The sequence below is a fragment of the Micromys minutus genome (assembly GCF_963924665.1).
Source record: "Micromys minutus genome assembly, chromosome: 32".
NCBI lineage: Eukaryota > Metazoa > Chordata > Mammalia > Rodentia > Muridae > Micromys > Micromys minutus.
Window position 1 is genome coordinate 16,125,708 of NC_137967.1, and position 26,162 is coordinate 16,151,869.

At 46.5% G+C, this 26,162-nt stretch overlaps 1 protein-coding gene across 1 annotated transcript in view; it reads left to right on the plus strand.

Annotated features, from left to right (window-relative positions):
* Window positions 1-26,162, plus strand: part of SAMD4B (sterile alpha motif domain containing 4B) — a 37,665-nt gene that overhangs the window by 7,972 nt on the left and 3,531 nt on the right. Inside the window, exons 2-11 of the mRNA XM_080908840.1 lie at window positions 5,912-6,313; window positions 15,296-15,766; window positions 21,382-21,621; window positions 21,941-22,050; window positions 22,203-22,289; window positions 22,832-23,150; window positions 23,470-23,555; window positions 23,888-24,006; window positions 25,219-25,417; window positions 25,540-25,663. Coding sequence (XP_080764966.1) covers window positions 6,118-6,313; window positions 15,296-15,766; window positions 21,382-21,621; window positions 21,941-22,050; window positions 22,203-22,289; window positions 22,832-23,150; window positions 23,470-23,555; window positions 23,888-24,006; window positions 25,219-25,417; window positions 25,540-25,663 — 1,951 coding nt within the window. The 5' untranslated portion in view covers window positions 5,912-6,117. The remainder of the gene's footprint in view (window positions 1-5,911; window positions 6,314-15,295; window positions 15,767-21,381; window positions 21,622-21,940; window positions 22,051-22,202; window positions 22,290-22,831; window positions 23,151-23,469; window positions 23,556-23,887; window positions 24,007-25,218; window positions 25,418-25,539; window positions 25,664-26,162) is intronic.

Consider the following 26,162-nt stretch of genomic DNA (forward strand, 5'->3'; position numbering starts at 1 on the left):
ACAGCCCCCTCCCTAAGTCTTACATATGTTTTTAAAATAGATCTCAAGCACTTGAGAGGCTAAAGGAGGCAGATCTCAAGTTCAAGGCCAGCCTGGGCTCCATAGAGAGAACCTGTCTTAAACTAACTACAGAGATAGATGCCTGGGATCTGTGAAGAACTGTTAGCAGGGCCTGTGAGGGACCAACTAGCAAGAGAGGAAGGCTTCTGGCTAGTTGTCTTCCTATACATTGTTTCATCTCACTCTTACAGTTTCACTGAGGAAGAAGCTGAATTACTTGCCAAAACTCATAGTAGTGTCAGTGGGAGAGCTGGGATTTGAACCAGGTCTGTGTTTAAATGAAGAGAGCTGACTGAGCTGGGCAGTGCTGGTGCACACCTTTCATTTTAGCACTCAGGAGAGAGGCAGGTGAATCTCTGAATTTGAGCCCAGCCTGGTCTACAGAGTGAGTTCCAAGACAGGGCTACAGAGAAACCTGGGTTGGGGAGAGGGATGTGAGTGCTGATTGAGTACTTGTCTGTGGACCCTTTCTCACTTTTGAGGGTCAGGGAAGAAGCCTGGGGAAAAGTTTCTCTGGTACCGCTCAGCTGTTGGTTTCATTTTTCACCTCGGGTTGGTAGGTACTTCCCAAGAAAGTTAATTCATTCTAAATCTGGCCATATGTCAGCAGTGTCGCTCACTATCTAGAGGCTTGCTATAGCAGGCCCTCTCTCCTGACTTAACTCAAAAGCAAGAAGATTCAGGTTTGGCCATGTGAGGACAGAGACAGAGCAGTAGTGAATGTAGTTTTATATTTAAGTAGCCAAGACTGTTTTAAGTTTTAAGTAGTAAGAAATCCAGTTCAAACAGGGCTGAGGAGTGTATTTATTGGCCTGTTGAACAGAAAAGTCTAGCGCAGTAAGGAGACTTCAGGCTCTGTGGCCCCTGAGTCATCTCCTTCCTTCACCTCTTTGAGGATGCTCCATCCATGTTGGCTTCATTCAAAAAGCAGGTGAGCCACAGGTAGCAGATGTAATAACTAAAAACCTAAAGCAAGTTTCCTCAGTAGTTGCATTGAAAGTTCCAAGAAAACTCTTATGCTAATTTATCCATGTCCATTTCTGCAGCCAAGAAGGAGAATTCATTGTTAGAACCAGAAGATAGAATGGCTTTTTGACAGATAAACCATCATGGTAAGATGAGTACTTCCATGAGTTGCTACAGGACAGTTGGTGCTAATGCCTTATCAGGTACTGTCTCATTTCAAACAAAGAGGTAGGATTCAGGGACACAGGGGCCAAGAGCCTCTGCATGTCAGTGGAAAGGGGCCATTCATTCATTTTCATGAGTTACCATCTACATCCAGTATTCCGCATCCTTCCATCCTGTTCATTCTTTATTCTTTCTTACATTCTCAATCTCATGCCCTCTCCCTCCCCTCTCTCTCCGTCTTCTCCCCACCCCCCCGTCCCTTCCCCACCTCTCTATGTGTGTATGCATTTATGTGAGTAGCTGCAAGTGTGTGTGAGCCATGGTAGGAATTATGAGATCTGAATACAACTTTGGGTATTGATTCATGCCTGCTACCTTATTTAGGTAGGGTTGCCTCTTATTTGCCACTTGATATAGCTGGCCTGGAAGTTCTAGGGGTTCTCTCATCCTGGTGTAGGAGCACTGCAGACAGGAGTTACCACTTCTGACTTCACGTGGATTGCAGCAATCTAAACTCAAGTCGTCCAGCTTGTACAGCAAGTGTTTTACCCCTGAACTATCTCTTAGCCTAAGAACACTACTTTTAGGTTGTTTCTGAGATGGAATCTTGCTATGTAGCCCTGGCTGGCTTCAAACTTGCTGGATAGCCCAAGCTGGCTATAAATGCATTGAAGTCCTCACGTCATTTTTTTCTTCTTTATCTTAAAGATTTATATGTGAGAGTATTTTGCCTGTGTATATGTATGTGTGGTATATGTACAAGTATTTGCAGAGAACCAAAGAGGGCATCAGATCTCCTGGAACTAGAGTTACAGATGGTTGTGAGCTGCCATATGGGTGTTAGGAACCAAACCTAAGTCCTCTGTAAGAGCAGCAAGTGCTCTTAACCATGGAGTCATTTCTTTAGTCCCATTAGGGATGGCTTATTGATTTTTTGAGACAGAATCTTACTAAGTACCACTGGGTGACCTAGAACTTGCTGTATAGATCAGACTGGTCGCAATTCATGGAGATCTTTTAAAACAAAACAAAAGTATTTTGAATTACATTTTACTTAGTGTGTTTGTGCAAGCACATGGTGTGTACGTGTGTGGACGTCAGAAAGACAGCTTGGAGTTGTTTCTATCATGTTGGTTCTGGGAATCAATCTCAGGTCTTTGGGTTTAACTAAGGAATGGTTTTCCATAGTTTGGTCTTACGGGTGAATTTGTGGAAACCCCAGATCCACTGCAGACCATTAGAGACAGCTCCACCTGTCTCCTCCCTACCAATTATGTCCCTTGAACATCTGGGTGACTTGAAGTGGGCCTGGGGAAGAATTTTTAGTTGGTTTTTGGCCTATTTCCAGTTTGTTTCAAGTACTACAGCCACAATGTTTTGGGGTTTTGTTGTTCTGTGTTGTAGTTCACAGTTGCTGTTTTAATGTGAATTAGTTTCCAACATTTAAAAATAGGGAATTTTTTTTTCAAAGCCAGATTTCCTCTTCTAGTTTAAAAAAATTTGAAGAATTAATAGGAATCTGTTTCCACATGGCAACAGTTGATTAGAGTGGAATAGTGTATTCTGCCTCTAAACAAGCTGTGTGCTGTGCAACTCAGTATAGTCCCCAGTGGCCAGCTCTGCTAAAGCTTAGCCTGGTGAGCACCACATTTGAGACCTCATGCTGTCCCAGAGCTCTGCTGGAAGAAGCTGAATTGATGTTTATTCAGCAGCTTATTGGTGATACAGTGTTGTTGCTTAGGAAAAGTAACAACCTAGTAAAAGAATTAATGGATGGAAATATGCACCATTTTTGCCTGATAATTTGGTCATCTTTTTGCTGTAAATACTTTTGGCATATCAAACAAACCTCCCTGAAATAGTAACATGCCTGGTTTCACAAGAGCTGTCTCCCAGTGGAGGAACCACTTCCATTCCCAAGGGGTGTCCACCCAGCCTCTGCTTAACTGCTTCCAACAGCCAGGGACTTCTTACCTCCTCACATGGTGGCCTGCTCCATCCTTGGACAGCTCCATTATATAGAAGTCTTATGTTGAAGCAGCTGCTGTCTCCCTGGGACCTAAAGCTACAAACTGCTGGAGCAGGGAGGGCAAGTGCTGCTTCCAGGGTGGCACAGTGCTCTCTCACTGGGAGGAAGTAGAAAGCAGCCTCAGTTCTGTTTTTGTTTTGGGTGGTTTTGGTTTTTCAAAACACATGTTCTCTGTGTAGTCCTGGCTGACCTGGAACTCACTCTGTAAGACCAGGCTGGCCTTGAACTCAGTAATCCACCTGTCTCTGCCTCTCAAGTGCTGGGATTAAAGGCTGAAATTCTTTTAAGTGAGAGTGTGTGTTTATACATATCTAGTGAAATGGTATACATTTTAGAGTATTAGTAATTCTCCTGTCTCCCCAGAGTAACCCATCTCAACAGCCTGGAGTTCATCCTTCCACACATGAAATACTAATGGTTCTATACCACTTTCTTTACAGGATCTCACTTTGTGTCTTGGTTGACCTTGAACTCGTAGCAATTCTCCTGAGTTAGCCTCCTGGAGGATAGGCTTACAGATAGCCACTGCTAGTGAATCTCATGCTGCCCCTCTTCACTAGTTATGCTTTTGGCCCTCCTTGCTTATTAGCATCTGTCACATTATATTAGTTATGCCCTGTTGATGAGTATTGTCATTGAACCAGGTACCACGATGCATGACCATAATACCAGCATGTAGGAGTCTCAGGCAAGGAAGATTGTAACTTCAGGCTATTCAGGGTCACATAACAAGATCTTTTGTCTTGGTTAGAGTGGTTAAGAGTGTATACTACACAGTCAGAGGAGGTCACCTGAGTGCTGTTCCCAGCATGAATATCAGATGGCTTAAGGCTTAAGGATCTTTAGGGTATCTGAAGCCTTTGGCCACCTCGGGTACCTGAATATGCATGTAGTGCGCACACACAGATAGTTAAAAGAAATTAGGCAGAACATAGCAAGGCAGGCTTTTGTAAAGACCCTGTCTTGACCTCCACCCCATCCCATTGCTTTTGGGTTATGTTTTTGCTCTAAGACAAGTTCTCACTATGTGGTCCTAGATGGCCTAGACCTTAATATATAGACCAGGCTGGCTTCAAATACACAAAGATCCACAAATCTTTCAAAGATTCAGAATCACAGAGATCCACCTGTTTCTGAGTGCTGAAATTAAAGGTATGTGTTCCCATAGCTTGCTGATATTTATTTTTAAAGTATATTCTGGACCAGCAAGATAACTTGATGGGTAAAGATGCTTGCCACCAAGCCTCAATTCTCTGGGACCCACATGATGGAAAGGGAAAGCCATCTTTCACAATTGTCCTCTGATCTCCACATGTGCTCTGTGGAATGTGCATATACAGGCATTCATATAAAAAAATAAAATGTAATAATTTTTTAAATGAGTGAGGGACAGTTGGGCTCACGTTGGCTATGTAACTTAAATTTTGGTGAGAACAATAAACATATAACATGAATATAGTGTCATTTTATATAGACATGAGAGCACTAATACAAATGTGTGATCATGGGAGAGCTTCTGGAATATTGTCACTGAGGAAGTGATACTGTGCTGAGATCCAAATAACTTGGCTAGCCTATAGCCCTGGTCAGGATACTGTAAGTCGGGCTCTACAGGTCATATGCACAGTAGGTCTATGTATAGAGTTCTTGGTTCTTGCGTAGCCCTGGGGGAATTTAACGGAGGGCACTGGTTGCAAGAGAGACAGATAGGGGAATGTTGGGTGGACACTTGAAGCTCCAGACACTTGAGAAAGGCGTCAGAGGAATGTCTAGAAACAAGTCAACTGAAATACAACTAGACCTACTGTTTGCCCACTTCAAACAACTTCTGTATAGTTCACTTTGCTTTAGAGGAATTTGGACATTTACTTATTTGGGTATCTTTGCTTTTTAATCTGCCCCATTCCCTTCAAGTTGGCACTGTGTTGGCTCTTTGATAACAATCCGGTCTCCTGAAAAGTCAAGGGAATTTCTGTCTCAGAGTCTGGACCTGAAGCTGACTTCAAAGACTGAAGAGGAAGGCTGGAAGGGGTTTACTTCACAGAGAGGTGGAGTCTTAGAGCAGCAGAGCTGGGTTGAAAGGCATGAGATCCGTTTATGGTAGTGATCTTTAAACAAGCCTGTCCATGTTCATGCCCTGGGCTCATATTTACCATCCAATTCGTGGCTAGATAACTGCTGTCAACATCTGCTGTCTGCATACCTGGGATCTCTACTGGGGTCACTGCTCCACCTCCCACTCTTGAGCCAGAATTGTGGGTTTTAATTTGAAGTAATTAAGGAGCCCTGGGGTTTTTTTCTGCTGGTGAACAGTCACTGTTCAGCTCTAAAAGGAGGCAGCATGAAACTAGCAAGGTCAGGGATTCTCTTCTAGGTCACATGTCTGTTTTGTCACGCCATCTTGAACCAGACCTTCCTTCATTCAGATCTTTTCTCAGATATACATCATCTCTTCCTTCTTGTTTCTGAATACCATTTTGGCTTAATCTTTGATTTGTCTTGAAGGGGTGCCAGTCATGCCTGTTCCATGGGTCCTCAGTTTGAGAAGAGCTGGTTCAGTATCTGCTGCTGGCTTTTCCCAGAAACTTAGAACAAACTCGATGAAACATGAACAGGGCCCTTATCCTGTAATTTATTCATGACAAATTTCAACCCCTATACCCCCTCTGATCCCTTTGCTTTCTTTTCTAGGAGCCTGGAGAGGTGTGGCTGGACCAAGACCTCCCCTGATGTAAGCAGGCTCCCTCCTCCCCCCACCACCCGTTGCCACCACGCCAGGGGACAACCTCAAGCCCTGGCCCCTAGGGGAGAGGAAACAGGATCCCAGAGCCGAGACCATGTGACGGCGCTGGCCCTTGCCACCGCCGTCCCCCAACCCTGGCCCCAGGCCTGGCACCATGATGTTCCGAGACCAAGTGGGCATCCTCGCTAGCTGGTTCAAGGGCTGGAATGAGTGTGAGCAGACAGTGGCCCTGCTGTCACTTCTGAAGCGGGTCACCCGTACCCAAGCCCGCTTTCTGCAGCTCTGCCTGGAGCACTCGCTGGCGGACTGCAATGATATCCACCTGCTGGAGTCAGAGGCCAACAGTGCTGGTGAGTCTCTGCCCCTAGAGATGGAAGTACAGTGGGAGGAGCAGGTGCCACAGAGGCCAACCAACACTAGAGCTGAGAAATGGATGTTCTGTGCTTGTCTGGTCTCCTGGGGCTGTGTTGTTGTCAGCTGTCCTCAGGTGTGGAATGGAGATTCCCAGAAGGAGAGCAATATAAACTGGAAACTGCCCACATAGAGCAAAGATGTTGGCTAGCTTATTTGAGCTGCTGAAAGGAACAGGCAAGTAAGTCATGAAGTGAGTCAGTAGAAGGTGAGCAATGATTTGTTTTCCTAGGACACCAAAATCTAAGAGAGGAGTTCTAGAGTCTTCTATAACCCACAGGGTTGGAGGTTTCACTTCCAAAAGTAGATTGGTCTCAGGCCACAAATAGCTTCAAGAGAGTTTTTAATGTAGATGTAGTAAAGAACTTCATGTCAGTTCTTTAATAACCCAGCAGAGAGGCACTCTGTCCCTGAAGCTGACACTGGTATAGGTGAGCCAGACATCCCTAGAACCTGTCCTTAGATTCTAAGAACAGTCAGTCTAGAGAACTGTCTCAAAGGCTACTGCTAAAAGCGTAACCGTCTTCTTGGCCTTGACACAGCTAGCTGGATGCAGAGCTGGTGATCTCAGTGACACAGGTAGGAGATGGGGAGTTGTCAGTAACCAAAAGCTGGCTGAGAAGGGGACTGGGGGACTCCTTGCAGAGTCTCTCTTTTTTTTTTTCTTTTTAAGAATTATTTATTTATTTTATGTATGTGAGTACTCTGTAGCTATCTTTAGACACACCAGAAGAGCATCAGAAGAGGGCATCAGATCTCATTACAGATGGCTGTGAGCCACCATGTGGTTGCTGGGATTTGAACTCAGAACCTCTGGAAGAGCAGTCGGTGCTCTCAACCACTGAGCCATCACTTCAGCCCCACCTTTGTTCTTTCTATCTTTATCTTCATAACAGCAGTTTTCATGTAGCCCTTGTAAACCAAATGCCTCTTAACTGTGTCGAGTCCTTTGGTGGCTCTTGAGTCACATTGCCTAGACTGAAGTAACAGTTGTTAGTTGCCATAATTATGCATCAGTTTCCTCATCTTTAAGGTTAATTCCACCTATGTTTAGGGTGCTTATAAGGAGCCAGTAAGTTTATGCAGGTGGAATTCTTCCCACAATGCCCGATAAGCAGGAGATACTCAGTAACTGTCCATTGTTTTTATTGTCAGCCATACTTAACACTCCCGAGAGCTACCTTATAAGATTAGTGCTGCTGTCCCTGTTTCATAGGTGAGGGCTCCAGCATGTGTCTCCAAGATTGGGATTTGAGGAGCCACAGAGCTACCTGGCCTCTCCTATCTCTCCAGGCCCACTCACCATAAAAACACCCTTATTTCTTATTAAATTGGATGTAAAAGCTGCAAAAGCACCACACACAACAGAAAATAGTTGTGTAGACAAGGAGTCACATTGGCCTAGCAGGCAAAAAGCAGTTTGAGCTCAGTTTAGCTGCAGCAGGCTCAGAGCTCAGCGATCTTCCACTCTTGCCAGCCTCTCCACCAAAGAAGAAGGCTCCTCATGCTCTGGTACCCCAGGATGGAAGTCTGTTTAGTGAATGGCTCTGCCCACACTGGAGAAGTGGGGTGGTGTTCCTTTGGGACAAGCCAGTGTTTTACACAGCTTCATCACATTCTCATTACACATTCTTCATCACCACCAAGTCCTGAGCACCAGCCTTATCTGTTTATCAGGTCAGCCATTGCTTTCACTGTTAATTTATTAGAGCACTTTCAGGTTTTGCATTTGGTTTCAGAACTTCCAAGAAAAACCAACTGCTATAGAAGGTTAAAGGTGGGGTCTTTCATTTATTGGTTTTGGTCTGTTTGTTGAGACAAGGTCTTGTTTTGTTTGTAGCCTTGCCTGGCCTGAAACTCTCCATATAGACCAGGCTGTCTTCAAACTTGAGATCCATCTGCTTCTGCTTCTGTTTCTTTCTGGGTGCTGGGATAAAAGGTGTGCACCTCCACACTTGGCCTTTATTTTTTTATATTTTTGAGGCAGGATTTCAGCCTATAGCCTATGCTGGCCTCAAACTTTCAGTGCAGTGACTTCTGCCTCTGCCTCTCAAGTCTGAGGTTGCAGGCACGCGCAGTAATGCTCAGCAGTGCTTTGTCTATTGCTGTCTAACCCTCACAGCACCTGTAAGAAAAGCCTATTTTTATGGATGGGGAAGCTGAGTGACTTGCTTTGAGTCACAGAATAGGGTCTGAGCAGTGGGTCTCAGCCTTCCTAATGCTGCAGCACTTTAACGTAGTCCCTCATGTTATGTTGACCCCCCTAACCATAAAATCATTTTATTGCTGCTTCATAACTGCAATTTTGCTATTAAGAATCATAATCTGATATACACAATATCTGATACACAATCCCCAAAGGGGTCGTGAACCAAAGGTTGAGAACTGCCGGGTTAGAGGGTAGGAATCAACTTTGACTTGGGAATAGTTGACCGCTAGCTCTGTCCACCACCTGGTCCACTTGGTTTTGCTCTTTCAAGCTGTAATAAAGATCCTTTAAGCAGCTCTAGGATGAATCTCTAGACATCTTAGAGCTCTTGGTCTGAAGATATGTTATTCTAACGTATTTGCTCTTACATTTCTGTCAGTTGTTGAGAGGTTTTCTATGAAACTGATGGGTAGAGTGGTAAGGAAAACAGAATGAGGAAGAGAGGGAGGCCTCGGCATATCTCATATCGAGCAGGGAGGGTATCTGCCAGCACAGCATCACTTTCAGGGAACTGCCCATGGATAAAGTCTGGGCCTTGAATACTTGTTCCTAATGGATTGAGGCTTTAGGTCTAAAGAGGTGGCATCTCCCGTCACATCCACCCTTAGGTAGACTTCCCCAGTTATCTGTTTGTTCCTGCCTCTTGGAACTGGTACCTGGCCCTCGGGAAAAGCTGTTTCTCCTGATACTGATTTCTTTCTGCTCATTATGGTTCTTCATTCCTTTGTGTTTCCCGTGCATGTATTCTCAGAATCTCAGGAACAGGGTCAGAAAAACTTAAAATCTAGATTCCTAATCCTCCCTTCCCCCAACCCCAGACACAATAAATGAGAATCCTGAAGGGATGGGCACAGAGAGAGATCCAGCTTCTTATAAAGACCAAGTAGTGTGACATATGTCCTTCTGGTCCATCTACTTGTCTTAGAGTTGCAGGCACGTTGATCAAAGCAACTTGGGGAAGAAAGGGCTTACTCATCTTAAGCTGACAGTCCATCCTGAAGAGATAGCAAAGCAGGAACTCCATACAGGCGCCCGGAGGCAGGAACTGAAGCAGATATCACAGAGGAACACCACTTAATGGATTTTTATAGCTTACTCTACCTGCCTTCTTAATACCACTCAGGATCACCTGTCCATAGTTGTCTGGGCCCACCCACAGAAAATTAATCAAGAAAATGTTTCACAGGCTTGCTTATAGGCCAATCTTCTGGAAGCATTTTCTCAATTGAAGTTCCTCTTCTAAGGAAAATTCTAGCTTGTGGTAGGTTGACAAAAATAACCAACCAGGACAGAGAGGCCTAGAATTTTGTCATCACCCCTAATTCTCCTAATTCTCTGCTGTTTAGAGCTCCAACAATAATCCTGGCCTCCTTCCCACTTAGTGTGTCTTGAACCATAAGGATGTTCCCATAGACTGGTAGGAGGAGATTGGGCCTAGGCAACCAAGATCTCTTCTCCCTCATCCTGTGGCTTCCTGGTCTACAGTTATTGCATTTCTTTCTACATCTAGTCTTCTGAGTCAGTCTCCATATCTAGCAGATGTAAGCCTCTTCCTTTCTAGCCCCCTGAATTTGGGTGGGAAAACTGGGGTCAGAAGGGACCATGGCGAGTGAGTCATGAGAACTCATCCTCCGATACCCCCACCCTTCCCTTTCAGGCTCTACTGACATAGTTCATCAAACAAAAATGTGAACCCGTGTCTCTGAGCTGGGGTGAGGCAGAGAAGAGTATGTCTGAAGCCAAGCCCCAGCTCCTCTGATTAGTGCCAGAGGCCAGCATGATTGTTGCAACACTAAGCGTATAAAAATGGGTTTACTCTTGTGATCATCTCAAAGACTGGCTCCTATGATTTGCCAGGGCCCAGGGTCATGACCTACTTTGCTTGGATCACCTGGTCAGTCCTGTCCCATAGCCAAAGAGGGCACTCACACAGTCTACCCTCTCCATGTCCTCAGAGCCCGAATTTGAATCTCTGACAGGACGGACTACTGGCATCCTTGTGTTGCTTGGTCCCCCAAAGCCAGTCCACCCACCTCCAGGATTTTATCACTACAAATTATGCCTCTAACTTCAGGGCAGGCATATGTCTGGCTTGGGTAAATAATTGTAAATTTCCCAACCCCATGGGAAATCCTAAGGGGGAGTCCCATATGTGCTGTGCTAAGTGAACCACTGGGTGGGTGAGCCTTGAGACGGCCTCAAGAAAGATTTCCACCCAGGAACAGTGGACATACTATGTTCATGTGCTGGGCACTTGCTCATGCCAGGTGTTTTGCACCCTTATTCTGTACAACCCTGTGATTGCTGGGCTTTTACAGCCAACGTTACATAGACAACCAACCAAGATTCAGTGAATCTAAAGAACTGGTTCATGGTTACAGTATACTGAGTCGTGGAGACAAAGGTTCTTGTTGTTGTTGTTCTTTACAACTCCAGGCAGGTTTTTCCTTTTGAAATTGCAGAATATGCTCTGCTAGAACTTAAGGCAGGATGACTGAATGTTTGGGATCCCAGAGAGAGCACATTACACACATAGACACCACTGCCTACCAACAGACCATCTGGGTTCAATTGTGCAGGTATTCACTGGCCCCCTGCTGTGCCTTAACTCTGGGCCAGAGTTTTCTGATCTGGACAGGAAACTAGAAGTTCCATCTCCACCCGTCATCTGCAGCCCCAGCTGGGCTCACCCCACGAGGCCTGAGGCTGTGCACATTCCTTGGACTCATTCCAGTGCTCATTGATGCTTCCCAGTCCTGGGAGGCCCGCCCTTCCTACCACCACCACTCAGACACATGAACACACATTTCCCCAGGATCAGCCTTCATTGGTTCAGAATTACTCTCTTTCTGGGCAGTAGAACAAGGTCCTTCTTTGAGCCCGACCCTTGAGGCTATTCTGTCACGTCCCCTGGCAGTACCAGAGGAGAAGCTGCATCCCATAGCCCTGGGGTCCTGGCAGTACTCTGTGGGTGGGGGAAGCTTTAGACAAGGCTTCTCTCTGTCCTAGATGCCTCTGGCTACACTGTAACGCCTAAACAACAGCAATTGAGAAGTCTGGGTAGGGATGCAGGAGCAAAGAGAAATACGCCCATCACTGAGCCACATCTTGCACATTAACTACATCCAGACTGTTAATCCTTCATGGATGCCCTTGCCTAGATCTGAGCAGCTCACATCTCGGCAACCCTGTACTTCTTTTACAGAAATCTGGAATGCAGGGCCTTTGACTTTGTCCTTAATATTACTTACTATATTATCAAAAATTAAAGGTTGGAACTAAGTCCAAAAAAAGAAAGATATCAAAGAGTTAATGTGACTCCATGCCAGTTGGAAGTAGAAGGGTAGGGTAGAAAGGGTTTCCTGACTTGAGGAAGAACTTGCCCCATCAGAAGTTTATTTTATTTTTTAAATGCTGTGATGGTTGGAGGGAGAGCTTTGTGTACATTGAGAGCTGGTTCAGATGAGATAGATAAGGGAGGCAGTTTCCTGGCTTTGAGTGGCAGGTACAGTGTGAGAAGAAAGCATTGGTACTGGAAGGTGAAAAGTTACATAGTGAAGGCTGCAGGGATAACTCAGTAATCACTGACTGCTTTTCCAGAGGCCCAGGCCCATTCCCAGCACCCACATGTTGGCTCACAATTAGCTCCAGTACCTGGGGATCTGACACCCTCTTCTGGCGTCTACAGGCATTGCATGCACATGGAGACCAACTCCTGTACATATAAAATGAAGGAAGAAAGTCATGGAGAAAGTTTCTTCCAGTTGTCAAGGCAGGACATGCAACTTAGGTGTCAGCTTTGTCACTTGCCAGTTCTGTTACTTTACCTTCCCAAGTCTTCCTTGTGTGTAGAAATAATAAAATGGTCAAGCTTGGGGTGGACAGCCATACTTAGTATGAGCTCAGCAAGTTTCAGCCGTCACTATTGGTCTGTTGAGAGGTGCTTGCAGTACTGCTAGTTCTGTTACTCTGGAGCTAGTGATGTCATGAAGTGAGCTGGTGGCTTTGACTGGATGGATCTCCTGGTACTTTAGCAGGGCTCTCCAAGAAAGCATAGAACAGAGACTTGCAGGCCAGGCCCCAGTTCTATGACGTATTCCCAAATACACATTTAAGTAGAATTAGAAACTAATGTGAATTCCAGGCTACAGAATTAAAACAGAAGGTACAGAGGAGCAATTTGCAAGTTTCTGCGTGTCCATTCTACACTGGCTACGGGCACATGACTTTCTTTTTCCCCTAGTCTTGAATGTGGAGGCCTCATATACATCAGATGTGTGCTCTGCACCATGAGCTGGATTCCCAGTGCACACTCCCTCTCATCCTTCCTTCCTCTCTCTCTTCCTTTGAGACATGCTCTTGCTAACACTGCCCTTGAACTTACCCTGTAGCTACTGCAGGCCTTGAGCTTGAATAGAAATCGTAGGCTTGCACCATCAGGCCTGGCTGTATCTAGGTTTCTGAGGTCTAATCCCATTCTGTTTCCTAGGCTAACTAGAGTCTTTGTATATTGTTGAAAAATGAAGAAACCACAGTAAAATACACTGACCACAATACTGATAATAAAAAGTTAAAACAGTGTTTCCAGAGGACTGACCATAAACTGAATCTCACTTAGTTCGTAACAGCTACGCCGAGTAGGAATGATTCTGAGTTCCCTTGATACAGTAGAGCTGAAGCTTAATACAGCAGGACACTTAGGAAACTGAAGCAAGAGAATTTAGAGTTTGGGGCCAGTCTGAGCTAGTGAGATCCTATCTCAAAGAAAAGGAAAAAAACAATGTGGAATTTGCAGCTCGTTTTTAACAGCACATATACTAAAATTGAAACAGTAGCAAGAAAATTAACATGAGTGTTGTGCAGAAATGATACTCAAATTTATAAAGTATTCCATATTAGTTTTGTGTATCATGTTAAAATAACCAAGCTGGGCTGGCAGATGGCTGGCTCAGTTGGTAAAGGTACTTGCAAGTGAGCCTCACATCCCAAGTTGGATTTCTGGGACCCACATGGTATTTGGAGAGAATTGACTCTTACAAGTTGTGACCACCATGAGTGTACTATGAGACACAGATATGGACACACACACACATATGGGCATAAATATACACAACCAATCTGGGCCTAGTGGTTCAGGCTTGAAATGGCAGCTAGTTAGTATACTGAGGCAAGAGGACTACACTTACACTTCATTGCCTCTCTGGATTACAGAATGAGTTCAAGACTAGCCTGCGCTACTTTTAGTGGGCCCTATCTTAAAATACAAGGGAAAAAGAAGGCTGAGGGCATAGCTCAGTGGTAGAGTGTTTCTTGAACACATTCAAGACCTCAGGCTCAGTCCACAGTTATAGGGGTAGAGAGGAAGGCAGAGCTAATACTTAGTATTTGGCTAGGGGGGGAAGTGATTGCAGCTGAACCCTTGAATCTCACTCACCCTCACTGTGGGAGCTTGAATGAATACAGTGGTGAGCCCCAAGGAAGACGGGGTGGTCTACTTGTACTAAATCAGTATCTGATGATGAGTGTGTTTGGGGGGAGGCGTGGCATAGAAATGAAATTGCTATTGTGTTGTGAGTTTTTGGGTTTGAGTCTGGGTGCAGGCTGCCATAGTAAACTTCTGCTCAGAAGAGTGGTTTAGAAAGATAAACCCACCTGTATGGACAGGACAGATTGGAGGTGGTCACTTGAAGGCAGAGAAACCAGTTTAAAAAACTGTAGCAACTGTATATAGAGCTTTTTAAAAAGATTTTGTTGTATGTATATGAGTACACTGTAGCTGTCTTCAGACACACCAGAAGAGGGCATCTGATCCCATTACAGATGGTTGTGAGCCACCATGTCGTTGCTGGGAATTGAACTCAGGACCTCTGGAAGAGCCGTCAGTGCTCTATTGAGCTGTCTCTCCAGCCCATATGTAGAGTTTTTTATTCCAGGCCATTATTTTTAGCTTTTACTTACTCATTCACTCATTTGAAAGATGGTTGTAAGCCATAGCAGTATAGCAGTCAGAAGACAATTTATAGGAAGCTGATGTTTTGCAGCGTGTACCTCCCAGAAATTCATGTCAGCCTGTCAGACTCAGGAACAAGTGCCTTCTTTACCCAGTGGACTACCTCACCAGTCCCACTCTGCTTTTCTTATTAGCTCATTGAGTCTCAAGCCCAAACTGTGAATCAAGTACTATAATTTCCTCTCAAATTTTACAGGTAGAGTGTTTTGGGACAAGGCTTAAGGCCACCCTGGGCTACCTAGCAAGAGTCTGCCTCCAAAAGTAAACAAAGAAATCAATGTTCATTGGGATTTAAGGTGACTTACCTGAATCTAACTGGTGAAGAATCTATACCATCTTATGCCAGAAAACAAACTTCTGACTTATATTCCAGCACCTTCTCCCTTTAGGCAAGAAGCTGTTTGATAGAGAGGGAAATATTGCTGATGGTGGTAGGCAGGTAGATATAGGCAAAGAAACAGGCCTTCATGTTGTAAGAGGACTTCCACATGACTGACTGAACTGGAGGTCACTGCAAGGTTTTGAGGACAGGAGTGATAGAACTAGCAACAATGACTTCAGAAGCGGGAACATGTGTTTGGTCTCAGCTCTGTAAGGGACATGGTCGAAGGTGGAGAAGATTAAAGATGAGGGAGAGACCATGGGCTTTGGGTTCTGACACTGTCCACTCACACTCCTGATGTTCTCTTATTCCTGCTGTAGCCATTGTCAGCCAGTGGCAACAGGAGTCCAAAGAGAAGGTGGTGTCCCTCCTGCTGTCCCATCTACCCCTGCTCCAGCCAGGCAACACGGAGGCCAAGTCTGAGTACATGAGACTGCTGCAGAAAGTGCTGGCCTATTCCATCGAGAGCAATGCCTTCATTGAGGAGAGCCGCCAGCTCCTCTCCTATGCCCTCATCCACCCAGCCACCACGCTGGAGGACCGCAACGCGCTAGCCCTCTGGCTGAGCCACCTGGAAGAGCGGCTAGCTAGTGGGTTCCGCACCCGACCAGAGCCCTCCTACCATTCACGCCAGGGCTCAGATGAATGGGGTGGACCTGCTGAGCTGGCCCCTGGAGAGGCAGGGCCAGGCTGGCAGGACAAGCCACCCCGGGAAAACGGACATGTACCCTTCCACCCATCCAGCTCTGTGCCGCCGGCCATCAACAGTATTGGGAGCAATGCAAACACAGGTGAGGGCCATCTTCTTAGGTGGCCATATCTATTTGGAAATAAAACTGAGCTGTCTTCTCTTACTCTGGCTTTGGCAAGTCCCATCTCTTGGCCTCAGCTTTATGTGAGTGGCAGTGCAGAGGATGAACTGGCATTCTTAGAGCTAAATCTGACCTGTAGCTTTGTCTTAGGAACTCACATTTAAGTTTGTTTGTTTAATTTTTTTTAGGATGAGGTTTCTCTGTGTAGCCCTTCCTGTCCTGGAACTCACTCTGTAGATTGAGCTGGCCTCAAACTCAGAGATCCACCTGCCTCCACCTCCTGAGTGCTGGGATTAAAGCTGTGCCCCACAATACCCGGCTTCCTTTTTAATTTGTATTTTATATATATGTGTGTGTGTGTGTGTGTGTGTGTGTGTGTGTGTTTCTTCTAGGTATGTCACTTTTCCGTTTTATTGGGTTGTTGCCCTTGGAGGCCAGAAGAGGGTATCAGATCCCCTGGAACTGGAATTAATAATATGGACAATTGTGAGCTGCCATGTGACTGCTGGGAATTAAACCCAGGTTCTCTGACTTCAGAATGGCCAGTCCTCTTAACCACTGAGCCATCTCTTCTGCTCTTGATTTTTGTTTTTAAGTAAATACATTATACAAAGTTTTAAGAATTGACTTTCTAGCTTCTCTTGAAAAGTCCAGGTATCTGGAGCTTCACAGCCTATATTCCTAGTTGTAGCCTGAAAGAAAGCTGAGTTGCCACGCCTGTGCATGAGGTGCATGACCCTCTCAGCATTTTATTTAATGTGTGGGTGGATATTTTGCAGGTTTGTCTGCATCACTTGCATGCATTGTCCAAGGGGTCAGAAGAGGTTGTTGAATCTCTGGAACAATAGTGGCAGTTAGGCCAAGTGTGGTGGTGAACACTCTTGGGAGGTAAAGGCAGCCAGATTGCTGTGCTTAAGGTCAGCCTGGTCTATAGAGCAGGTTCCAGGACAGCCAAGGCTACACAGAGAAACCCTGTCTTGGAGAAAAAGTGGGGGTCGGGAGGATGGCAGATGATTGTGAACTACCATGTGGATTCTGGGAACTGAACCCTAATTTTCTGCAAGAACAACAAGGGTTGTTAACCACTGAGTTATCTCTCCAGCACTCCCTGTCCACATTTCTGATACCCAACTGGCTGCTGAGGACCCCTGACTAGGATGGTTACCATACCTGAGTTCTCTTTAGCTCATTCAGGATTTTTGTCTCTGGTCTTAGGGGCCAGCATGAGAAGTATGTCTGTACATTTATACTGCTGAGCTTCAGTGCCAAGTGCTCTCCGCAGCACTTTTACAGATACAGTCTCATCTAAGCCTCTTAGACCATTGGCCCATTTCACAGATGAGGACTTAGAACTCAAAGAACTGTAACCACGTAGTTGAGGTCTCACATAGAACAAATAATGGAACTGGCAAGGTTCAGGCCTGAGCAGTCTGGTCCAGAGTTACCTCTGACCAGTGCTGTCCTAACCAGCTAAGCCCAGAGGTAAACTGGGTAAAATAGGAGTTGGTATTGAGAGTCTGTTTGACATGAGCAATGTGAGACACTGGCTTTTCTAAGCCACAGAGAGTAGCATGACCTGATTGAAGGTGAATGCTTGGAATGTAGCCTTAGGCGGTCGGCCCCTTTCATCAGGCTATGGCTAGTGCAGGCCAGGGGAAATAGGGCATTTCCAGGGACTCTAGCTGCCCTGTTACTTTGGATTTGTTTTCTGGTTTCAGTGTACCACACTTCCTATACCAGGTTTGGAGGTTATATTAACAGTGATTGGTAACACTGGGAAATATTGAGCACTTTGCTAGGAGCTAGTCTGAGAACTTGAGAAATGTAAACTCTAAAACTTGGCTTAGTCTTAGAAGTCATCAGCCCAAGATGGTATCAGAATAATCCAAGTAGTGTGGCTCTGGAGCCCAGAGCCTGAACACCTCTATTGCACTGACTCTGCCTAAGAATGACTCATGCAGTAACTACCCCATACCTCTGTACTTCCTGGCTCAGAAACCCTGGTAGGCTTTGGGTTCTGCTTTTCTTTTTGGCAACACTGGGGGTAGAACTCAGAATATTGACTGTATTAAACAGGGCTATACCACTGAGCTGCAGCCCTACCACTCCAGTAGCTTTGAAGAACCAGCTTTCACAGTGTTGGATAGTGTTTGTTCTAGAGCAAAAGAGAGAAAAGAAAGGGCCATGCCATGTAGTGGGCACAGCATGATTGAAAGGCATGATGGTGTCCAGTATGCAGGTCTAGAGATTCTTCCAGTGATTGATCATATTAGTACATGCTATGCTAACTTGCATCCATTGAGGACTTCATGTGGTCACAGAAACAGGTTCCTATTTAAGAGCACTGGTTTTAGAGGTAAAGAGTTAGAATTTGAACTCACATCTTAGGGATACAATTTGGGACTTTGAAGGATAAAATGAAACATTTGGACATCAGACAGTTGCAGGAAGCAGGAAACAATTAAAATATTTTTGAGTGGGAAGCAAAGATTGCCTGGTAGGGCAGGCAGGGTGAGTTTGGTGTACTGCCAAGGACAGACCAGGATTTCTTGGAGAGTACAAGGCCATGGATCTGCAGCCGACATTTCTGTTTTTATAATCCTCAGGCAGTGGCCAGCCTCCACCCCAACACAGGCCAAGCAGGGTTCCTCAGGAACTGCATGGTCATTCTAGTCGGGGTAATTTCCTGCCCTCTCAGCCTCACCAGCCCACTTCTTGGCTAAAGAGGGAGAACGGAGGTGGCCAAGCACACCAAGATAGGCACAAAGGCCTGTATTGATGGTCTTCCAGCCTTGGGGCCCAGAGTGCCATCTTCTTCCAAGAGGCCCCAAATGGGGCAGAAGCCAGAGTTCACAGTGTCCAGAAACTTAAAAGGAATCTTGAGTAGAGGACTCAACAAGATCCTGGATAAACACAGAGCCTGACACTAGCTGTGTGCAGTGGGTCAGTTAAAATCCTCTCTCTTAGATAACTTTCTGGCTAGGAGCTTCAGTATAGTCACAGATAGTAATGGAAGGTACTGTGGGGCCTGAACCAGAGTGGGTAGAATGTCACTGGGAAATGACAGGAACCTCAGCCTCACTACCAGAACAAGGCCTGTACTCTTTCTCTGGCTCCTCTTTCCTGTGGGAACTGGGACGACGGAGTTCAGCTTCCTGGGCCTTGTCCTCACCTAACCAGGCTTTTTGGCTTCCTTTTTTTCTCTCTAGGCTGCCACGGGAACTCCTGGATTCCCTGTGCTGAGCTCACAAGCCCTCTTAGCACTCATTTGTTTTTTATGAAACTCAGTTGGAAGGCTTTTGTGTGATATACCCTGAGCCTGAGGAGCAAAAATGATTAGGCCGTGTTGCTGTCCTTCATAAGCCCACAGGCCAGTACAAGAGACTGGCTAGCACAGAGAGGAACAAGTGCCTGGCTTTCAGGGGCCATAAGGAGGTGCTTGAGCACGACCCAGAGGCAGAAGCAGCCACTGGAAAGGAATGCTGAAGCATTGATAGGACAGGGAAAAGGCAGCGGCAAGGTCTGGGTGTTTACTGCCTTACCTAGAGAACTTGGAGCCCTTTGCTTACCTCAGAAATGGAATGGATAGACTTTGAAAGGGGAAAGAGGGTATTAACTTCACCCTGAGTTACAGGCCTCTTAGGTGGTGGTCAGTTTGGATTCAGTCCAAGAAAAAAATGGAGATGTGAGGCCTAGTCACAGAGATGTTAAAGAAGCAGTTCATTAGCTAGTAGTGATGGTTTATACCTATCCCAACACTTGAGAGACTAAAGCAGGAGATCATAAGTTTGAGGCCAACCTGTAAGTACTAAGGAAGCAGCTTCCTGGGCCATACCCCTGTGATTGCTGAGGATATGATAATGTAGTATGTAGGTCTCTGCTCACAGCAGAGCAAAGGGGTTTAGTTAAATAAGCAAGAGAATATGGCTTGTGATTGGTGTTAAGAGAAAGATGGGAGAGTAGTTGGAATGGTGGATTAGAAGGCATTGACAGGATGGAAGACTTAATGTAGGCCTTAGGAGGTAACAGTTAACTGAGGCTTGAGGCTGCCAACTGCTATGATTGGTGAGTTGAAAATGTGGGGCTGGGTTCAGAGGTAGAGTATTTGTCTGGTATACAGGAGATCCTGGGTTCTGTCGTGTTCAGTAGCACAGAAAAGAGGACAGGAAGAAGGTAAAGAAATATAGTGTATGGGCTGGAGAGATGCTCTGTGGTCAAGAGCACTGGCTGATATTCCAGAGGTTCTGAGTTCAATTCCCAGCAACCACATGGTGGCTCATAACCATCTGCAGTGGGATCAAATTTCTCTTCTGGTGTGTCTGAAAACAGCTACAGTGTACTCATACATAAAATAAATCTTTAAAAAGAAAATAACAGATATAGTGTAGTGATGTGAAAAGTGAAGCCTTTGTATCTGGCTTTGAGTGAAATGTTTCAGCAAAGCCTTTACTGTGTTTGGGTTAATGAGGAAAAGCTGAGAAATTGTTTTGAGACTGTTTGAACCTTTAAGAGATATCTTCCCAGAAAGTCTGTACTTGGTACTGAGATACTCCTGGCAAACTTGGGATTTTTACCTTTGATTATGAATAGCCATAATCAAAAATTTGTGTGGTTTGTCTACTCTCTCAGGCAGCAAAGCAAGATACCTTTGGTAGTTGGAACCTTTCCCAACCAACCCCAATTAGTTTTGTATAATGATTGAGTAGAAATAACTGGAGTAACTAGTCAGGGTTTCAGTCCTTTCCAAGAAGGCTAAATGCCTCTGTTCCTTTGGAAAATGAAGGCTTAGCATCTTGGTGAACTTCTCTCTCTACTATGGCACCTATGACCAACATCACCCATTAATAAAGCAAGTGCCAAAGTCCTTTGGTGTAAACTTGATTGAACCAGGAGCAAGCATTTTGTGTTCAGAGTCAGCATGGTTGCATGTATCTTTAATCCCAGCACTTACAAGATAGATGCACAAGAATTCTTTAAGAGACCCTGTCTCAAAGGAGGAGTGGGGTGGTTCCAGAGAAATGAGGATTAGAATGGTCTTGAGCCAAGGACTGGGCTATCAGAGATGAAAGTTAACTAGGGGCCAGGGCTTTCAGGTGTATACAAATTTTGGGTTTGTCAGTGTGAAGGAAGCCACCAGGATCTAAAAGCAGACCAAATTTGCACATTTGAAGGTGTTGTTGTGTAGTTGCAGCACACAGGAAGACCACTGGGTTTGAGGTCAACCTGGGTACAAAGTGAGAATCAATCTCAGAAAGCCCCACCTCTAAAAACGGTCAGCATGGCTGCTTTAAGGCAAGGGGGCTATAAGCAAGAATGAAGGGAAAAATCTAGTTAGGCATGAAAAGAATTCCAGCCACAGCTGCTGGGGCTTGGATGAGTGTGAGTAAAGGAGTGGGGTAAGTCCATGGGCTCCTGGCATCATGCTGGGAAGTTGGGTGTTTGGGTGGGAGTCTGAACAATATCTGTAGACAGTTCCTTCCCCTTGAAGTCCCTTTGCTTCTTCCCTTCAAGGATTATAAGATTGATCAGGCCATGGTCTTTTTTTAATGCTCAGATCCTTCAACCTGACCTTTTGGTTTTTCTTCTCTGGCCAGGTCTCCCTTGCCAAATCCACCCTAGCCCACTGAAGCGCTCCATGTCACTCATCCCTACGAGCCCCCAGGCCCCTGGTGAGTGGCCGAGTCCAGAGGAGCTTGGGGCCCGGGCTGCTTTCACCACGCCCGACCACGCACCCCTCTCGCCACAGAGCAGTGTGGCCTCCTCTGGCAGTGAGCAGACGGAGGAGCAGGGCTCCAGCCGGAACACTTTCCAGGAGGATGGCAGCGGGATGAAAGGTGCTTCCAGAGGGCTGGGCCAGAAGGACAGAAAATTGCCTGTAGCTGCTACCTCAGGGAGGGGGCAGGTTTGAAGAGAACCCTCACAGCCAGCCAGAGCTCAGATAATTGATAGAGGAGATAAATCATGGAGCCCATCCTGGCAGCTCAGTAGGTTAGGCATTTGCTAGGGAAAGGTGTCTGAAAAGGCAGCTTCTGGCTCCAGCCTAGTGTAGTTTAAGTCGTCTAGGGTACTTGTGGCTTATGCTTGACTTCTGCCCACAACCCCCTCTGGTCACTACTATTCGTTTTCTGACCTATTCTCCACCCTTTTCCACAGATGTGCCCTCATGGCTCAAGAGCCTCCGCTTGCACAAGTATGCTGCTCTGTTTTCACAGATGAGCTACGAAGAGATGATGACTCTAACTGAGCAGCACCTAGAGTCGCAGGTGAATATAAGAGGCCACTGGGGAGGTGTTGGGCCCAGCACAAATGGGTGCTGTTCCTGTCATCAAGTCTCTTCTGTTCCTGGTTCCTGTTGGGTTACTCCTATGTACCTCACCTATTTTCAGTTTCCTATCTCCTTCTGTCCCCATCACAGAATGTCACCAAAGGTGCCCGGCACAAGATAGCCCTGAGCATCCAGAAGCTGCGTGAGAGACAGAGTGTCCTCAAGTCCCTAGAGAAGGTGAGGACCCAGTATTCTCATCTCCATGGGCAAGTAGAAGACTGTGGATCAGTCTTCTTAGCAGCTGCAGTTGGACCTCTGCTGGCCCCTACCATGGGCAGCTAGATTCTAGAGACCTTGAGCAAGTTGTCATCAAAGGGTTCATTTGCTGCTGCCTGAGTGGCTCCCACCTACCCTCTGTCCCTGTTTCCTTCCCTGTCCTGGTTTGAGATTCCAGAATGTCTCCATCTTTTACCACCTGAGTGAGTTTATGGATGAGTTGCAGATGTGTAGGGATCTTTTCATTGCTTCCTTCTCCACTCATCCTGAGTTTGCTTCCATTTATCTTTCTTCTCTCTTTTCCTTGCTTTCTCCTTCTGGTTTTTCCTTAACTGTTTTAGTCTGATACTCTGCTTCTTCCTTGGAGGGAAAAGGAGTCTGTCTGGCTGATAGGCAGAGCTGCTCTTCTGACCTTTGTGCTAGAACCTTGCATACCATGTAGGCTTCTCTGAAGCTCATCATCTTGGGGTCTGTGCCTGACCTAGCTACATTTTCCCTTGTAGGATGTGCTGGAAGGTGGCAATCTGCGCAATGCTCTGCAGGAGCTGCAGCAGATCATCATCACTCCTATCAAGGCCTACAGTGTCCTTCAGGCCACCCCTACTGCCAAGGATGGGGGTCGGGGGGAGCCGCTGCTGCCAGGTGCTGAGCCTCCCCTCACCCACCCTGGATCAGACAAGGGCACTGAGGCCAAGGACCCTCCAGCTGCAGAAAATTATCCTCCTCCACCAGCTCCAGCCCCCTCTGACAGCAGTGAGCCAGCCCCAGCTCCCGTCGCCGACGGAGACATCCCCAGCCAGTTTACACGGGTGATGGGCAAAGGTGAGAGCAGCCAGTGTCTAGCCCAGAATCCTGAGGCAAAACACCAGGTGAACCCAGGTACCAGGGATCAAGTCCAAGTTAGAGAAAGGGAGCAGTGCTTCTTATTAAACCTTGTGAGTAGGTTAGATATAGTGTGACTAGGTTTCTTCCAGCAGGCCTGTCTGGGCTGATGGTACTACCCATTGCCCTATAAGCCAAGGAGCTGGGACTCATCTAGCCCACATTTCTTGTTCCTCTGTACCCACCAGCTAGTACTGGGAAGGCTGCAAAGTGGCAGAGTATGTTGGGACTAAGCTCTGCCCTTTCCCATGTTCCTCAGTATGCACCCAGCTGCTGGTGTCCCGACCAGACGAGGAGAATATCACCAGTTACCTCCAGCTCATCGAAAAGTGCCTGACTCATGAGGTAGGACTTTTGCTAGGGTTCCCAAGAGGCAGTGCGGCCGTTCCAACCCCTCAGAGCTCACCCAGTACACCAGGTTCCAGCCCATCCTCTCCAGCATTGCCATCAAATGCTTCTTAGCTTTTAAATACACCCTATGGGAAGTGGTCACCTCTTTCTGCTCATCCCTGTTCTCAGTGCCAATATTTGTTCGTTTCCCAACTCAGGGTTTCTTGCCTCTTGCTCTTGATCACAGAGAGAGATGACTACACTAAGTTACCGCTGTGTACCTGTCTCTCCCAGCCAACCTATAAAAATGGTCCTGTGTCCAGCAGCCTCCTTTTCCCCCTTTCCAGGCTTTCACAGAGACACAGAAAAAGCGGCTGCTGTCCTGGAAGCAGCAAGTGCTGAAACTCCTCCGGACATTCCCACGCAAAGCTGCACTGGACATGCAGAGCTACCGGCAGCAAAAGGGGTAAGTGGGCACCTCCCTGGGCAGATGGAGTTGGCATGTGGATGCCTAAAAGGGTGATTGTGTGTTTTGAAATGGGCCCCCTGCTATACTTACTCAGATCACCCAGCACAGACTTTCTAGAAAATTAAGGTGAAATACAACTTAAAAGAGAAAAAAGGCCAGATGTGGTGGCACACACCTTTAATCCCAACACTTGGGAGGCAAAGGCACTTGGATCTCTGAGTTCGAGGACAGTGAGGGCTACACAGAGAATCCCTGATTCAAAAATGCCAAAAAAGAGAGAGAAAGGGAGGGAGAGAGAGAAACAGGCTAAGTGTGGTGTGGTCCAGGACTTCAATTCCAGCTCTCGGAGGAAGAAGCAAGTAGATTTCTACAGTTTGGGAATGAGGACGTGGGACTCATGGAAAGAAAGCTTGATTTGTGGAAAGGCGCTGACATTTGATTACCCTCCCGAAGAATTTAAGAGATGGGGCCCTGAAGAGGGAGAACAAGGCCTTCAGTCTGGAGAGGCTTCTTTAGGAGAAATGTATCAAGCCATTGGCAGCCACAGTGGGACTTTGAAGGGAGAGAAGAGGGAGCTTTTGCTTTCAAATCTGGAGAACAGTGGGGTTCTGGCTCTAACAGATTTTCAGGGAAATGAGCAGCTTTATGTCACATAATTAGCTTACATACCATAGGACCCAGAAGTAGGTATTAGGTAGAACCATGACAGCTGTTAGAGGGAGGACCCTCGAGGTCACAGCATAATACTTTGAGCATTTATTTATGTTATGTGTGCACACCCATGCCATGGTGCACATGTGAATGTCAGAGGACAACTTTACAATGCTTAAGGCCCTGACTTCTTTCCCCAGCACCACGTGGATGCCGAGGTGACAAAAACCCAGCACCCGTCTTTCAAATAGACCCTGCTCCTATACCTTTGTCTCCTTACCTATATGCAGACGGCTCTTAGGTCCCTTTTCACACCAGATAACACATTTCTTCATTGAAAAGTGACATTTGAAGAACTGTGTTGAAGGGTACAAGGACACCTCACTGTTCCCCATCTCCACCTCGGGTTAGGAGGAAACAGAAGTGTAGGGTGCAAGGACATGGTCAGGAGATCCTTGTTCAGAGCAGATTGCTGTTTTGTCCTACCCACGGGAGTTGTGGGAAGGACAGATACAGACCTGCCTAAGCTTTAATAACCTGTGCTCTGCTCTCTGACAGCTGGGCATTTGGCTCCAACTCGCTCCCCATAGCTGGTTCTGTGGGGATGGGTGTGGCCCGGCGGACCCAGCGGCAATTCCCGATGCCTCCTCGGGCATTACCACCTGGCAGGATGGGCCTCCTGAGCCCTTCAGGCATTGGGGGTGTCTCTCCTCGACATGCCCTAACCAGCCCCAGTCTTGGGGGTCAGGGCCGACAGGTGAGTCAGCTGCTATACAAGTCCAGATGCTTCTGGGGTTGAGGTGGCAGTACCTTGGGATGTGTGTTTGGGCCTGGGCTTCTCTTATTCATCCTGACACTTTCTCCCCCTGTCCTATGTAGAACCTGTGGTTTGCCAATCCTGGAGGCAGCAACAGCATGCCCAGCCAGAGCCGAAGCTCTGTGCAGCGTACTCACTCGCTCCCAGTTCATTCGTCACCCCAGGCTATTCTCATGTTCCCTCCAGGTGAGGTGCCTTGCCTCTGTCATTCAGCCTGGCCAACCTCCTTAGTTGACTTTTGTCTGCTCACCTGGACATCACATCCACTCTCTAGCTTTGTAGCAGGTCTCTCCTGGCTATGTACCATCTCTCTATATATCACAGTATATATAGATAAAGATGCATCTCCCTGCATCTTTAGGGAGGCGTTTTCCTTGTATGTCCATTAAGTATCGGGGCTCTCTCCCCTTCACTGCATATGTTAGCTCCCCTCTGTTTGCATGTCTTTCCTTCCCTATGCTATGGTCTCAGTGTTGGTATTGATCTGTCACTATCTCTTTGTAGGCTCACTTAGAACTCAGAAGGGCTTAAAATCTGAGGGGTCAGTGGAGGTTTTGGGTGACCAGTGGAACCAATGACTACACCTCTTAATGAGGTTTTGTGGAAAAGGGTAGTGAAAGTGGGCTCACTCCCCTCTGCTCACATCAGCCTGGAAGTCAGAGGTCAGGAGGGTTGAGAAATCAAA